The 16,453-nt window shown below is 38.1% G+C and overlaps 2 protein-coding genes across 4 annotated transcripts; one reads left to right on the top strand and one right to left on the bottom strand.

The window, feature by feature from the left end:
* Nucleotides 1-881: 881 nt before the first annotated feature.
* On the bottom strand, nucleotides 882-7,518 carry haus3 (HAUS augmin-like complex, subunit 3). 3 transcript variants are annotated; one of them, XM_073859930.1, is made up of 5 exons: nucleotides 7,389-7,518; nucleotides 5,934-6,953; nucleotides 4,152-4,606; nucleotides 3,762-4,047; nucleotides 882-1,587 (listed from the first exon to the last, which is right to left on the bottom strand). In XM_073859930.1, the coding sequence occupies exons 2-5, from the start codon at nucleotides 6,867-6,869 to the stop codon at nucleotides 1,372-1,374; spliced, it is 1,893 nt and encodes a 630-aa protein (XP_073716031.1). In that variant the 5' UTR covers nucleotides 6,870-6,953; nucleotides 7,389-7,518; the 3' UTR covers nucleotides 882-1,371. The 3 variants fall into 3 exon arrangements, with proteins under 3 accessions (XP_073716031.1, XP_055055792.2, XP_055055801.2); XM_055199817.2 differs by having other exon boundaries at nucleotides 7,331-7,489; XM_055199826.2 differs by having other exon boundaries at nucleotides 3,810-4,047; nucleotides 7,331-7,489.
* Nucleotides 7,519-7,853: 335 nt separating this feature from the next.
* On the top strand, nucleotides 7,854-12,952 carry LOC129440462 (prostaglandin reductase 1). The gene is made up of 9 exons (XM_055199840.2): nucleotides 7,854-8,014; nucleotides 8,187-8,327; nucleotides 8,401-8,446; nucleotides 8,566-8,625; nucleotides 9,071-9,238; nucleotides 11,583-11,856; nucleotides 12,002-12,107; nucleotides 12,220-12,338; nucleotides 12,673-12,952. Exons 2-9 carry the CDS (start codon nucleotides 8,222-8,224, stop codon nucleotides 12,781-12,783), a joined length of 990 nt encoding a protein of 329 aa, XP_055055815.2. The 5' UTR covers nucleotides 7,854-8,014; nucleotides 8,187-8,221; the 3' UTR covers nucleotides 12,784-12,952.
* Nucleotides 12,953-16,453: the final 3,501 nt, after the last annotated feature.

Below are 16,453 nucleotides of genomic sequence, written 5' to 3'. Positions count from 1 at the left end.
TTCAGAGTTTATTACTGTGGGCGAGAAGTGCAAAACAAAACAGCAAAGCCAAAGACAAATCCAGTGACAAAATAAGAATTAGAAAGCACAATGACAAATCTATGAATTTGACAAGCATCGCACTTAAAAATGACCAAAGAGTTTCATTATTTTTATATTTAAATTATTATTATTTAAAAAACTTGATGCTTCTGTAGTTCTGTAATGTTATTTTGCAGTGCCCGAAAATAGTCCCTTTGGTTACTTTCAATGGCAGGGGACTGTTTTCGGGCACTGCGTTATATCATCGCGCCCGCTGCAGCCATGTTACAGCAGCAAAGTCCTTGATAATTACCCAAGATGAGTGTATAGTTCCTAGTCATATCTACCTAGAAAATCACAAATTAAATAAAATTTTACGTCGGTCTTAGTACACAATGTAACTACAGAAGAGTCAAGTTTTAAATAAGAAAAATATCTCAACTCTTTGGTCGGTTTTGAGTGCAATGCTAATGGTCTAATCAGATTCAATGGATTATGCTAAGCTATGCTAAAAGTGGTACCGCCAGACCCGGAGATCGGCTGAATGGATTCCAAAACGGTAAAAATCAAATGTTTCACTCATTTTCAAAACTGTGTCTCTTTAAGGTTTACTTAAAATTTGTTAGATTTCTCTCAAATGTTGAAGAAAAAAAACTACTTCAATATCTGGGAGCTTTTGAAAAGTAATTTGTAGAGAGGTGCTATCATGCTGTCCCCGAAAAGTATAAGAATACAACTAATCTTGACATTTATATTGTAAGGTTTTGCAGTAGTCTTTGAGTTTGCACATTTAAAGCCAGGTACTTGTATTGCTGTCTGTGATGCAAAAGCGAATATAAAATGACACACCACCACAAATGTTTATTTAGTAAACACTAACATATTGTGGCTTTATTATTTAATTATTACATTTTTGTACGCATTCCAACTAAGTTATGATTACATCGTATTACACAAGTATTGTCAAATAAACTTATTCATATTAAAATATAGACCGTTTCATCGGGCGCACATGCGGTGACGCGACAAGTATCTGGTCCGAACTTTACTTCCGGTTTCTGTTTGTTTAATAGACTAGTTGCTGTAACTGAACTCTTAACAATACAAGAACAAATTTATACATGGTGTGACCCTAATGCAAATAAATTGAAATTAGTAGATGTTAAATTTATTTAAACAGTATATTAAACACTTGAAATGACTTTAAGGTGACATGAGAACCACAGCACAGATGCAACATAAGGCCATATACTACTCTACAAATATTTTGTTAATATATTGCATATAATGTCAACTTTTTTACACCATGGACATTTTAACAGATAAAGCAGTTCTGTTTAAGTTGCAATTCTACATAACTGCTGCTCGAGCTTCCATATCTTTTACTGCTTTGCTGAGCAGCTTAGGGTCCAAATGAAAGTAAACATACAGTTCCCTCTCTCTCCTTAAGGGGGCACTGCGATCCAGCTTAGCTCGTTTGGCCTTCAAGTCTCCAACTATTTCCTGAAGAAGTGTGTAAAGTGTCTTCTGCTTTACCTCCAACTCATCTAGAACTATTGTCAGCTCCTAAAACAAAGTGGGAGAGAGTAAAACAGTGAGGAGGTGACACAGATACAACGAGAAGTGTGACAGACATATAAGAGAGAGAGTGTGATTCATTGAGTGTGACAAGTATAAGCAATAATACAAATAAGGTGATAAAAAGCTTGACACAAAGAAATGTAGTATCCATCTGCTTGATAAAGTAACTGCTAAACTCTGCTAAATACATCTCAATCTGTATACTTTTAACTTTTGAAAAGAAGTTTGAGTGTTCTGTGTACATAATAATAGAGGTGTGAACAAAAATGAGGACAACTGATAAAATGAGACAGAAAAGATTTTTAATCAAACCAATTTGCATAAAATGAGGATAAAGCCAATATCAGAAACAGCAGATTAGTGAAGAACTAACTTCTGTATGCTTAATTTGAAACCTACCAAAAAAACAACAACAACATTTATACAGTACACAATAGAGTGCCGCAAGGATGATGTATTTTTGTAGGCAAAACCCGGAAGTTAGTTAACATTTTCGCACTTTCAGTTCTATCATCCTTAAGTCCATTTTTTTAATGGGTTTTTGTTTAAACTCCTTAAATAAGATCTTTTGTTAAACATAATATATATTTCACATTTTATTCTATGACATAAAACAAACTAGTAATACACTCGTGACTTTTTAAAGTGTCTTTAAGTATTGCTAACAAGTAAATGTAAAAAATAACGCATTTAAACTTCAAAATTCATGAATGTTGTATGAAAACATATCATAAACTTTTTGTTAAACACAAGAGCTTATTTTAGCAATATTCCAAAAGTGGGTTTTTTGGCGAGGGAACCAGTGTCCCGCTAACTTCCGGGTTGGCAAAAAATAATACCTCATCCCTGCGGCACTCTACTGTATAGCAGGACAAAAACACAGTGATTTTAAGGGAAAGCAGATAAAAAACAAAACACCTGTGAAGAAAACCACCTGTGGTTATTTGTGAAAAACCAATCAGTGCTCGGTTGCATGAAAGCTTACTGTGGGTTTACACCAAACGTTGCTCGCTCTAGATTACTCGCGGGATTTAACTTCGAGTCATGCGAATTTGTCGCTCAGGTTGAATATTTTCAACTTGGGCGTCAAAGACGCGTTTGAGGCGAATAGCGCGTTTTCACCGCTGCCCATATCGCGTCATTCGCATCACCCCACGTGAGGACGCCTCTAATTACTTGGTATGTAGTCTACTCGTGCAAATTGTTGCACTCGCATCTGGTGTAAACCCACAGATAGAAATCCCTAAAACAGTGGTTCTTAAACTTTTTTCGCGTGCGGCCCCCTTGTGTACGGTGCATTCCTTCGCGGCCCCCCAAAGAAAATTTATGACAAAAAAACTGTTCTAAAATCTAACATTTTAATTAAACAAAACATATTAACTTATACAAAGCAGTGCTGTTGGTTAGTAGCCTTATTTTTTTTAGGTTTCATTACACAGAATTCATGATAAATGAATGTATTTTATAAAATGTCATAAAACTGGGGCCCCCCTGGCACCATCTCGCGGCCCCCAGTTTAAGAACCACTGCCCTAAAATATAATGAAACATGAGCTGTGTCCCAATTTTAAGGCTGTTTAAATTCTAAGGACATATTCTAAGACTGACTGCTTCACAGCAGCGCGACAAGATCAGTTAGGTCGTCCCAATTTAATGGATGCTTAAAATTCATCCTTATTTCTCTGTGCTGTTAAGGATAGAACAAATGGATCCTTCACAGCTAGGCTATCCCAAGATTCATTGCGTGCATGTTACGTCTGAATACAACAGCTGGGTATTTTAAAACAAACAATTAAAACCTTCGTTAAAAAAGTGTAAAGAAAGTTTCTAGTCACTGTTTTCGCATTATAAAAGTTATGTTTCGTATTAATATTATTCTGTTTATGTTGTGTGTATTTCCAAGGTAGATTAATTTGATATACTGTTGGTTAGTTTAATCTACATCAACGTGTCATATTTTCTAAAATAAATTTATATTTTTCCGGTTCCATAATTATTGTAATAATTTAGAAACGTCTCTGCTGCTGTGTTTCATGCAACCAGGCACAGAGGTTTAAGAAAAACAAAGAAAAGTTTAATGACAATTTTGCTTACGTTTTTGGGATTCAAAGAGATGAAGAATACGGCGGTGAGGGTGAGAAAGAAAAAGACCAGACATACCTGTGCGTGAGGGCAGAGCTCCAGAGCAGGTGTGGCTATAGCACATACCTGCGGCCTTAGGAGAGGCTGCACAATGTCCGAGTATGCAACTTGGTCAAGCATATCTCGGTCACGTTCCAAACGAGCACCAGTGTAGGCCTGTTCACGTCTTGCACCATCCAAGGCCTCTTGTACAGTAGCAAGCTCTGCCTGTAGACTGGAGGCTGCGACTTCCAGTCTACCATAGGTTTGAAATGGATCCTCTTGCGTCATGGGTGCCTTTCCTAATTCAAGAATCTGCAGCAGCCTGAGGTTAAAAACAGGACATATGCTTATAAACTCTGATGTAAACCTTTTTTTTATGTTACAGCAACTTTCAGCCAAATTGATTGTCCTTAAAACATGCGTTACCTGCTAAAGGCTGTGTCCTTGGAGCTGATGACCTGTTGTTTGGCACTAGGACCAAGGTGTGGGGGCTGAGTCAAGTGGGGTTGTGTCAGAGCGTTTTCTCTCTGAGCCGCAGCTTCTGATGCATTTTCCAACCTCTTCACTATTTCTTCAAGCTGCTCCATCACTCCCTTCCCTCTAAGAAGCTCGGCATCCTGGGCCAGACGCACAAGTTCGAATGAGGCCCTCTGACAGAGAAGCTGGTCACGGACTTCAGTCTGTCTGGAGGTGTAGTAGTTTTGCCTGGCTAACTGAAGAGCGAGGTCACCACGCACCACAGGGATATTAAGGAGGCGGGCACAATCTCGTAATGCAAAGCGGACTGGGTCTGACATTAGAGACTGAATATCAGACTGAATTGAGAGGACTTCCGAGCGTAGATCAGTCTCAAGCCTACTCGCCTGTGAATAGGACAAAGGCTACAAAGAAGAAGAGAATAAATAATGTGAAACATTTTACAATACAGTTATAGGAATAATTAATCATCCAGGGGAGAGGATGTACCATTTCAATTTTCTTACTAAAAGCAGATTTATATACTTTCTTTAAAATTAATTAGGTTAATTTTGTATTGAACCAGATTGGTACCAGATCATTTAAACACAGATCTTGTGCTGATACTTAATGACTTTGCATTTTCTCTGTTATTTATTTTAATATTAAACAACTAAACAAAAGCACACATTTTAAATGGACAATAAAACAGTAACAAAATTGTATTTTATGGATTTCCTCTCTTTTACAAAGGCAGTCCATCTCGAAAACGCAGAGGTTTTTTCTGATTGTTGCGGGCATTTTTTCTTAAAAAATGCGATAGAATATGCAGGATTTGTATGCGATGAAATTGCTGGAACTTGCAAAAACTGTGTGCAGCTTTTCATTGATGTTCACATTGTGTAATTACGTCACTTCCTAACATTACCATGACAACAGGGGACATGGATACGCATGTGTGAAGTAAATGCAACATTTTTTAACTTTCTGCTAAGATATATATGACTTTTGCTACGAAATTGTGGGAATAAGGAAATCATGCAAGCCCTGCATATTAGCAGAAATCTGCAATTTATGCAGCGAAAATGCAGCACATTTAAAAAATGTGACCCCCGCATAAATATGCGGACTTTGGCTGATTATGCACACTGCAAAAATGGCTTTCTTACTTAGTATTTTTGTCTTGTTTTCAGTAGAAATATCAAAAAATTCTTAAATCAAGATTTATTTTCTTGATGAGCAAAAAAATAAGTCTAGTTTTTAGACAAAAAATAAACAATATAAAAGTAAATTTGTGCTTAAAACAAGCAAAAATATCTGCCAATGGGGTGAGAATTTTTTGCTTAAATTAAGTGTTTAAGAAAAATGAAAACTTGTTTTAAGATTTTTTTCCTCATCCCATTGGCAGATATTTTTTGCTTGTTTTAACCACAAATTCACTTAAATTGTATATTGTTTGTCTATAAACTAGACATATTTTCTTGGGTCATTTTGCTCATCAAGAAAAACATTAATTACATTTTTTTTTTTTGGATGTTTCTACTGAAAACAAGACGGGAATACTGTGTAGGAAAGTCATTTTTTTGCAATGCATTGAATCATGCGATCGCACAAACGCGTTGTTCTGGAGGGACTGACAAGGTATACGTTTCATCAGTCTGTACGTTCCTGGGATTGAATCTACAAGCTTTTGCACACAATGCTTGACCACAAACTGAAAATTTAAATAATCATCAAAACAAAGTGATTCACCTCTGTGATGTTGACCAGTTTCTGGGTGAGCCACTCTTTGGCTGTCTTGTCTCCATGCTCCTCTGCCCTCTCCTTCACCAGCTGGTACTGTGCCACTATGTATGCCCATTGCAGTTGTGCCATCTCCTTCTTCCTAAGCTCAATTAGCACAGCATCCTCTTCTTCCTCACTCTCACTGCAGCAGCTCAGATTGGTCAGCTGGCAGTGTTTTGATGTAGAAGTCTCCATCATGTCTGAGATTCCCTGAAAGAACTGTCGCTGGGTGTAGGAAGCCAACACTTTGGTGAACTGTTCCTGTTGATGAAGGAAGGGCTCTAAAGGCAACTGAGAGAGGAGCACTGGGGGCCCTTGCTGAGGGACTGAAACGGTGTGGAACAGGCCGGCCAGCTTAGTAGCTTCCTTTGAAAGGTTCTCTAAAGCTGAGTTTGTGCATGCGTTTTCGGCTGCCAAGGCAGAGCTGGCATCCTTTATCATATCCCCTCCTTCCTGCAGTAGTGTTTGGGATGCTGAGGAGTTTGCACCCCAGCTGGTAGCCAGCATCTGCAGCTTATTTAGTCTGCGTTGTTTTAGTTGCTTCTCCTTCTGGAGAGCCTGAAGTTCTGCCTCAAGATCTTCAACCAACACATCCTCCCCTCCACCCAACACAGAACCCGGTGATCCTAAATCTCCATCCGCAGATGAACAGGTCTTAAGCAATTCGGCCAGTGTCGCCTCATCAAAGATGGGTTTCCCGGACTCCTGGAGGGCCTTGTATGCCTGCAATTCTTCTGGAGTTAGAACATTGCTGCGGTTCAGTCGATTGCAGACGACGCGTAAAAGATGCAAGTTATCTGGTGCTGCATCAAATAGCCAGTCAAACTCTGAACCTTTCAATGTAACCGCCCGTGGGTAACCCAACCGAGACAACACCTCAACGAACTGAGCCCCATCCAGCATGGTTGATTACCAGGTCAGACTTTGGAGTTGTTCCTTTGTCTTAACGCGGATGGTCAAAGGACATGACAGCAAGCCCAATTTATTCTATGCATTCATAAAGAAGAAGGGTCAATCGAGGTGAGTAACAAATATGTTGTAGAAAGGTGAACACACACACGCGCACGCACACACACTTTGTCACTGTGAGCAGTAACATTAACTAGTTTCAAACACGGCTCACTGACAAAATAACACAGACTGTGTCACTGTGAGCAGTAACATTAACTAGTTTCAAACACGGCTCACTGACAAAATAACCCAGACAACTAACGTTAACGTAAGAATTCAAGAGCCGTTAAAATTGGCGAATTTGATAAACGCTAAATTAGCTTACTTGTGAGTTAGCTGAGACTGCTAATGCAATAAACACGCTGTTTTTTAACAGATAATGTACACATATTTTATTTGATAAATATTCGTACCTTTGAAAACGATCGCTTTGATGTTTTCGATGTTATCAAATTCTTGTCACTTTCTCACCAGCGTTTAGTCGCTCCTTCAGTCAGTTTCGCTTTCCACAAATTCCACTTCCGAAATGCCCGCGCTTGACTACGTCACACGGCGAGGCGTGGCTTCCTAAACGTGTTTTTAAAACGTTTAACATTTTTTTTTGCAGATGTGGATGTGCATCACAATATAACGTTTATTTGTGTATACATTGTGTACCGAAAAAAGAAAATCCATGCGGTTTTTTTTACTTTTGAACGTGATTGAAAAATGTATTCATCCAACTATTTTAAAGCAAAAGGTCACATGACACACATGGGCCGATCCCTCCGGTTGTGGCTAGAAGGGATACGGCCAAAATCTCGTGAAATCTCGCCGGATGAGCGCTGTTTTTATCCTAATTATATCCCTAAAGCTAACCCCAACATTTCACGGGATTTAGGCCGTAGCTGTAATCTATCTAGGCAGAACCTCTATTTTATATCCTAATAATCCATCATACCCATGCCTATCCCTAAACGCAACATCTCGCGAGATTTGGCGGTAGCTGTATCCCCTCTAGGATTTATTTTGCGCGGTGTGCTGTGCAGTAGTGTAAAGTTACAGCAGCACCGCAGGTTTAACGAAAAGAGGGCGCTTCGTGGATACAGCACCGACAGGTATATCTAGTCGTCTCCAGTTAAATAATTATGGTTGTGTTTATTTGCTTGCGTGTTAAACCGTTTGTTTTTGGATAAAGACGTGGAGAAAGTTGATCTGGTTGATTTTAGTGCCGCAAATGTTTGATTGATTTCAACATTCTTTGTATTAACACATGCATGTGATGTTTAGGTTATTTTACAATTACTCCAAACAAATAAATAACAATGGTTCAAGCCAAAACATGGGTCCTGAAACAACACTTCGAGGGATTTCCAAAAGACACAGACTTTGAGCTGAAGATAGTGCAGCTCCCTGAGCTTAAAGACGGAGGTTTGTTCAGGTTTTTCTTCATTCCCGTTCTTTCCAGCACTTTAAAATAAAAGTATCATTTGCTGGTTTTCAGAGGTTCTTTTCGAGGCTGTGTTCCTAAGTGTGGACCCTTATATGCGGTGAGTGAAAAGGCTTTAAAAAGAAATTATGAGATTAAAATTTTAGTTTTATGCATAATTAGCCATTCTTTATAAGCGTTTTCACATGGATTCTCTGGACTGTTGTCTTTTTCTCCCAGACCTTTTAGCCGTTTTCGAATGCAAGCTGGAGATGTGATGATTGGAACTCAAGTGGCTAAGTAAGAAAAGCCTCTTTTTTCCCAAAACAAATGACAACCTGCCAACAGTCTGGTTATGTTCAGAGAAACAAAGCATCTGTGATCCATTGTACAGTCACGGAACATTAGCGAAGTATTTAGTAATAAACATCAAGGCAAAGCTGTTCAAAGAAGTGTTTATATCAGACAAACTTTAAAAGTACACAAGCCGGTTTTCAGTCATGTAATACAATGCGATTTTTTTTTTCTCGTAAGGGAACTTTTATTTTGTGTTTCTGCTACAGGATCATGCTTTTTGAAAATAAAGAATGAGGGGTGATAATTGATGCAGATTTTTTTTATCTTACCAAAGTAATTAGGCTGTCAAAGCCTTTTTAACCTGTTGAAAAGATGGTGTGATTTACCTAATTCATTTGGTAAGTTGTTCACTTGGTAAATTCAAAATCTCATTTTGTTTTGACTATAGGGTGATTCAGAGTAAAAATCCTGCATTTCCTGTGGGCTGTCATGTGATTGGTCGATCCGGATGGAGAACACACAGTGTGTCAGATGGGAGTGATATCACTCGAATTTTGGCTGACTGGCCTGAGGACGTCTCCTTGTCACATGCTCTTGGAGCCATTGGCATGCCAGGGTATGAACCCAGTGCTGTGGGTGCTTCTTTCAAACCAGGCATGGATGTCTTAAAACCGAACGGCTTTCTTCTTTTCTTTGCAAAGGTCGTTTAAGTCAAACATTTAAACCCTATTCACACAGCTCTTTGATCCCAGAACATTTCCATAAATTTGGTAGAGAGCTTTCAGTGTGAACATAAACACTTCCTGTAAATGTTCTGGGATAGCTCCCGTAAAGGGTAACATTTACTGAACGTGTCACGTGTGAACAAAAAGCATAAACCATGCCGTAAGGGACGTGATGTATTAAGGACATGGGTGTCATCGAAACAAGAATATATCGTTCCGCTCTTTGACACGGGTTATTTAAATGCAGATTAATATTCACAACGAAAAATATCTGCAAACTAGACTGCAGCACAGATCAGGGAGTTCGTCACTATCTGCACTGAAGCTGATATCATTCAGCAGCCTAATAAACAACCACACCTGTCAACCCTCCCGTTTTTCCCAGGATTCTCACGTATTTTAGCATAATCCAGTTTAAACAATTTCCTGTATTTCTCCCGTATTTTTAGTCTTTCTATAAAAAAATCCCACTGGCTGTATTTGATGTTTGCTTTATTCACCTAAAGTAAAGCAGGCGGCAGTATATCGGTTACATATCACTCAAACGACACCCGCCAACAATAAAATGAAAAGATAAAACCTTTCAGAGGATGACGAGCCATGCGCAAAGCTACAACCGTCACGCGCATTAGCGTGCATGTCCTCACGCTAGCGTGCACATTTGGATGTGTGGACTGATGCGCGTGCCGGGGTGTGCATTTTTTGTAACTGCGTGTAGGGAAACACTGCTGTTTGTGCTTTACTGCTTAACTCGGAAGGTGTTAAGCAATGCAACATCTGCAACCTATGTGTTCAAGTCAGTGGTTTTCAAACTGGGGTCTGCAAGATGGTGCCAGGGGGGCCCCAGTGTTATGACATTTTATAAAATACATTAATTTATCATGAATTCTGTGTAATTAAACAAATAAGCCAAGTAACCAAAAGCACTACTAGGTATAATTTTATATGTTTTGTTTAATTAAAATATTACATTTTAAAACTGTTTTTGTCATAAATTTTCTTACGGGGGGCCGCAAAAAATGCACTGTACACAAGGGGGGCGGCATGCTGAAAAAGTTTGGGAACCACTGGTATAAGTCACTTGCAGATGCCAGGGAGCCATACAAACCATGATTAAAGGTATACACTGCAAAAAAGGATTTTTTTTTTTAGTACAAATATCTACAAATTCTTAAAATCAAGATGCATTTTCTTGATGAGCAAAATTACCCAAGAAAATAAGTTTAGCGTTTAGACAAAAATATCAAAGTTAAGTGAATTCTTGATTAAGACAAGCTTAAAAAAATCTGCCAATGGGTTATGAAAATGTTACATTTGTTTTTCTTAAATTAAGTGTTTAAGGAAAAAGTAAAAAATTGTTATTTTGTGTATTTGGTATAATACAGTGTGTTCACATGGTTTATGGTTAAAAACACATTATTTTTCACATACCGTACCTTTTTTATAGCTCCAGATTTCACTCTTTTCCTGAAATGCATGGATTTGAAAAGCTCTGTGTCCCTGATTGACCAGATAATCTGTACGTTTTTATTGGCCTGAATACCTCTGACTTCAGCGGAAATGTGACGCTCCTTACCCTGTTTGAAAGATTCGGTCACAATGCAATGCTAACAGGAGTGAATTTACAGGCTGAAAGTCCGAAGCAGAAGGAATTATGATAATGTTGGTCTTGTCTAGATCACCAATTCCAGGAAGTAAACTGTTGCCTACAATCCATGTGTTTGTTGTAGTCCAAGAAAAGAGATTTATGTTGAAAACGATAACTCGCGTCAACGTTTACTTTGGGTTTTTTTGTTCATTTTGCATATCGTTAAAATGTACTTATACACACTTACACACCAAAGGAAATGTGTAAATGTGAATCGGACAGTATTTGATTATTTTTTTTTTGTCTAAAAACTAGATTTATTTTCTTAGGTCATTTGCTCATCAGGAAAATACATATTGATTTAAAATTGCAATCTTATTAACAAAAATGCACACGTGTGGTTTTCCGTCAAGAAGCACAGCTGATGAGTAGATTTCTATAATCTATTGTATGTCTCCATATAAAAGGCAAACAAAAAGAATTCAACTAAACAGAATGTCAGACCTTTAAACAAACACAATTATGTATATGTGTACACAGACACCCTATTTTTGTGCTTTGTCTTCGCTATACTTTTTTGGACAAGTTATATTCTTTCAATCATTTTAAAATGTTGATATATTAGTAACATTGCTTGTGCTCCACAGGCTGACTGCACTTTATGGTTTGGAGGAAGTCTGTGCCATTAAACCTGGAGAAACCTTACTGGTGAATGCAGCCGCAGGAGCAGTGGGCTCTGTCGCAGGTCAAATAGCCAAACTTAAAGGTTGCAAGGTTGTGGGTTCAGCAGGTAGTGATGACAAAGTGGCTTATCTAAAAGAGTTGGGCTTTGATGAGGTCTTTAACTATAAGACAGTCTCCTCACTGGAGGAAGCACTGAAGAACGCTTCACCTGAAGGATATGACTGCTTCTTTGAGAATGTAAGAATCGACTGAAACTCGATTAAATCGAGTAAATCTAAAGATAACAGTGCTTGCATTTTATTAAGTTAAACCTTAGATACAAATGTGGCTTCATAATCCTCATTATTTCATTGTTTGCTATATAAACTTGCTTTGTTTACAGGTGGGTGGTTATTTCTCCAGCGTTGCTATTCCGCAGATGAAGAAATTTGGCCGTATTGCTGTGTGTGGGGCAATATCCCTGTATAATGACACCAACCCTCAGACAGGTTTGTCTTAATCTGTTTGATACCCACACACAGATTAATAAATTATCAAGAGATATGAATATTTATGTTGTTTTCCAGTTATAGCAGTGATTATGTGTTTATGTACTTGTAGGACCTTATCAACACCTAACCATGATTGTTAATGAACTGAAGATGGAGGGTTTCATGATGGGCAGGTGGGAGCATAAAAATGATGAGTCACTGAGGCGAATGTTGACCTGGATGCAGGAGGCAAGTTCCAGTTTTATTTTATTTTTTTGACTGATCCTGAGGCCTCTGTATGCAATAAATTAATTCTAAATACAGATAACTTATTAAGTACCAAGTAGGTTCACTCTAAATTTTGCTGGGTTATTCTTAACCCAATGCTGGGCAAATACTAGACAAAACACATGTTGGGTTACAAATAAACCCATGCTGGGTTGTTGTTAACCCAACCATGAGTTGGGTTAACAACCCAGCATAGGTTTATAGATTAACCCAACATGTGTTCTGTGTAATGTTTATCCAGCATTGGGTTAAAATAACCCAGGAGAGTGTTTTTTTTTGTTTTGTTTATTTACAGGGAAAGTTGAAGTGTACGGAGCACGTCACTGCTGGGTTTGAAAATATGCCTGCTGCGTTCATGGGATTGCTGCGGGGAGAAAACATTGGGAAGGCTATTGTCAAAGTCTGATGGAAGGTCTCTCATGTTTACTTGTTAAACAACAATCTAACAATCTTTTTTTATTATTGCTACTGCATTAGTAACTGCATTTCCATGTTGTGTTTTAATGATTCTGGTGTTTGCAGTTTTGTCTAATGCTTTGTGGTATAATAAATAAACATTTCCTGTACACTTTCAAGTTACTGTCACATTTGTCTTAAAGGAATAGTCTACTCATTTTCAATATTAAAATATGTTATTACCTTAACTAAGAATTGTTGATACATCCCTCTATCATCTGTGTGCGTGCACGTAAGCGCTGGAGCGCGCTGCGACGCTTCGATAGCATTTAGCTTAGCCCCATTCATTCAATGGTACCATTTAGAGATAAAGTTAGAAGTGACCAAACACATCAACGTTTTTCCTATTTAAGACGAGTAGTTATACGAGCAAGTTTGGTGGTACAAAATAAAACGTAGCGCTTTTCTAAGCGGATTTAAATATTGTATGGCGTAATAGCACTTTTGGGAGTACTTCGACTCGGCGCAACACCCTCCCTCTCCCATTATGAGAGTGAGAAGGGGAGCGGACTTTTCAGGCGAGTCGAAGTACTCCCAAAAGTGCTATTACGCCATAAAATATAGTTCCTCTTTTTAATACACAAATTTATATTTTTAAAATAAAACACACAGAACACATATTGGTTATTATATTAAAAGACTTTAGATGTCTGTAGGTACACAACATAAAAGAATACGCTTTTGAATAACCAGAAATGTCCAGACTTGTATTGTTTTGAGTACAGCAGCAGTGCTTGGATAAATTGACATCTTGTGGCTGATTTAAGCATTTTCGGTTTCTATGCATTCTGATTTTGTCTAAAGGAGATGTGTTTTAATGGTATTGTGTGTAGATGTTTAGCGGCATCTAGCGGTAAGACTGTGAACTGCAACCAGTTCACAGTTTATTACTGTGACTAAGTGCAAATCCAAAGACAAATCCAGTGACAAAATAAGAATCAGAAAACAACGACAAATCTATGAATTGGACAAGGGGGTACATTGCATAAACGGAATTGTTACTGCTGACTGGACAACACCAGAATGGACTAGTTGAGCTGAAAACAGATTGGATGGGTACATGTCATTCAAAATAATCAATCAGAAGCAGATTCATGAGGGCTTAATAATGTGCCATTGAAGGCATGGGGACACATATATGCTGATATAGATAAAAGAAGCTAATTACCATAAAGTACCTCATGAAAGTGTCTGAGTGGTATATAGATTTCAAACTGGTTTGAAATGGCATGTGTCTAAATGTGTATATGAGGTAGTACAACCGCAATCACATCATCCAGTGACTCCAGGTTACCTTTAAAGAGACACTTTTTGAAAATATGCTTGTTTTTCAACTCCCCTAAGGTGAAACATTAGATTTTTTTACTGTTTGGAATCCATTCAGCTGATCTCCGGGTCTGGCGGTACCACTTTTAGCATAGCTTAACATAATACATTGAATCTGATTAGACCATTAGCATCGCACTCAAAAGTGACCAAAGAGTTTTATTTTTACATTTATTATTTAAAAAACTTGATGCTTCTGTAGTTCTGTAATGTTATTTTGCAGCGCCTGAAAATTGTCCCCTTGGTAACTTTCAATAGCAGGGGACTACTTTCGGGCACTGCGTTATATCATCGCGCCTGCTGCAGCCATGTTACGGCAGCAAAGTCCTTGATTATTACGGTCTTAGTATATGATGTAACTACAGAAGAGTCAATAAGAAAAATATCAAAACTCTTTGGTCAGTTTTGAGTGCAATGCTAACGGTCTAATTAGATTCAATGTATTATGGACTATGCTGAAAGTGGTACTGCCAGACCCGGAGATCGGCTGAATGGATTCCAAAACAGAAAAAAAACTTTTCAAAAAAGTATCCCTTTAAGGTTTACTTAAAATTTGTTAGATTTCTCTCAAATATTGAAAAAAGTAACTACTTTAATATCTGGGAGCTTTTGAAAAGTAATTTGTAGAGAGTTGCTATCATTCTGTCCCCGAAAAGTATAAGAATACAACTAATCTTGACATTTATATTGTAAGGTTTTGCAGTAGTCTTTGAGTTTGCACATTTAAAGCCAGGTACTTGTATTGCTGTCTGTGATGCAATAGCAAATATACAACGACACACCACCACAAATGTTTATTTACTAAACACTAACATATTGTGGCTTTATTATTTAATTTATTTATTGCTTTTTTGTACGCATTCCAACTAATTTATGATTACATTGTATTACACAAGTATTGTCAAATAAACTTTCATATTAAAATATAGACCGTTTCATTGGGCGCACATGCGGTGACACGATAAGTGTCTGGTCTGAACTTTACTTCCGGTTTCTGTTTGTTTAATGGTGTGACTAGTTGCTGAAACTGAACTCTTAAACAAATACCTCATCGAAAATAACAAATGTTTTGGGTTCCTATGCAATCTACGTGTTTACACCAAAACCCTAAAGCCCTTATTGCAGAGGTCTCCAAAAAGGTCCACAGTCCTGCAGATTCAAGCGCCATCTCTAATCACACGCAGCTAATCAATAGGTTTGGGACTGCTGTCCCAACAGCGCCCGGGGAGCAATTGGGGGTTAAGGTGCCTTGCTTAAGGGCACCACAGTCACAACCTGACAGCCATGAGACAAACCAGCAACTCCCAGGTTACAAGGTCGACTTTCTAACCACTACGACTGCCTGATCGGAAAATCTACTCTATTGTGACCATGCGTGCCATTCTTCCTTGATGCTTCCTGGCCTGGATTTCGGGTGCGTCTTATCATATTAGTGGACCACATATGTCATCAAGGTTCTCACATTTCATACAGTTATAAACATAAGACATACAATCGTAGTTTAATTCTTACCTTTAAATGTAACAGTTGCTTTTCTGAAATAGAACCTGAAATAATAAACCAAAATCCTGGCCAGGACGCGTCCGGGAAGAATGGCACGTATGGTCACCCTACTGTTGAGTAACACCTTAGTTCAAGTCATTTATTTTATTAATGTATGCAATGTTGACTACAGACCCTTAAATTCTTGCCTGGTTGTCGGGTCCGCGGGGCGGTGATCCATGCTCACTGTCTCCCCTCGTCTTTAGGAGGCAGTGAGCGTGGACCGCCGCTGTGTGGATTTGACATCCAGGCAAGAATGTAGCTAACATTTGTGATGGAAATATTGTATGTACTGGTTTTAAAATGGGTCAAAAGGGTATACTTCAACATAAAAATGTACAGAAGATGCCTACTAAGGGTGATCAGGTCAAAGATCATGTAAATGTACTTAAAACAGTTGAACTAACAGTCACTTGATTAGCTCAGATCATTATAAACCAATCACCAGAACAAAGCACATTGAAAAGACTTTATGGACATAGATTTTTTACTCAACTGAAAGAGTTTACATGTGAATGTGTGTTTTGTTCAATGAGTCATTCGGTTGTCATAACCACGGATCTCCCGGTTGTAAAAAGTCATATGGTTGTTGTGACCGAAAAATCTTCCGGCTGTGTTTTCCCCGAAATGTAAAATAAACTTAATTACAAAGAGCAACTCGGAAGTCATGTCAGGTATATGCGCAGTTAAAAAATAGAAGATCATATGCTCAAAAGAAAACTAAAGCAACAACTAAGTGCTATTGTTTTAGT

This window comes from Misgurnus anguillicaudatus, chromosome 21, assembly GCF_027580225.2.
Source record: "Misgurnus anguillicaudatus chromosome 21, ASM2758022v2, whole genome shotgun sequence".
NCBI classification, from domain to species: Eukaryota; Metazoa; Chordata; class Actinopteri; order Cypriniformes; family Cobitidae; genus Misgurnus; species Misgurnus anguillicaudatus.
Note: the sequence above shows the minus strand (reverse complement) of the source record. Positions and strands in the feature narration are given on the sequence as shown.

Coding starts and splice junctions, on each gene's coding strand:
- haus3 (XM_073859930.1), bottom strand. CDS start 6,869: ATGCTGGATGGGGCTCAGTTCGTTGAGGTGTTGTCTCGGTTGGGTTAC. Junction 4,048..4,151: donor AAGGACACAGCCTTTAGCAG/GTAACGCATGTT, acceptor TTTTAACCTCAG/GCTGCTGCAGATTCTTGAAT. Junction 1,588..3,761: donor AGCTCTGCCCTCACGCACAG/GTATGTCTGGTC, acceptor ACTTTGTTTTAG/GAGCTGACAATAGTTCTAGA.
- LOC129440462 (XM_055199840.2), top strand. CDS start 8,222: ATGGTTCAAGCCAAAACATGGGTCCTGAAACAACACTTCGAGGGATTT. Junction 8,328..8,400: donor CCCTGAGCTTAAAGACGGAG/GTTTGTTCAGGT, acceptor GCTGGTTTTCAG/AGGTTCTTTTCGAGGCTGTG. Junction 12,339..12,672: donor TGTTGACCTGGATGCAGGAG/GCAAGTTCCAGT, acceptor GTTTATTTACAG/GGAAAGTTGAAGTGTACGGA.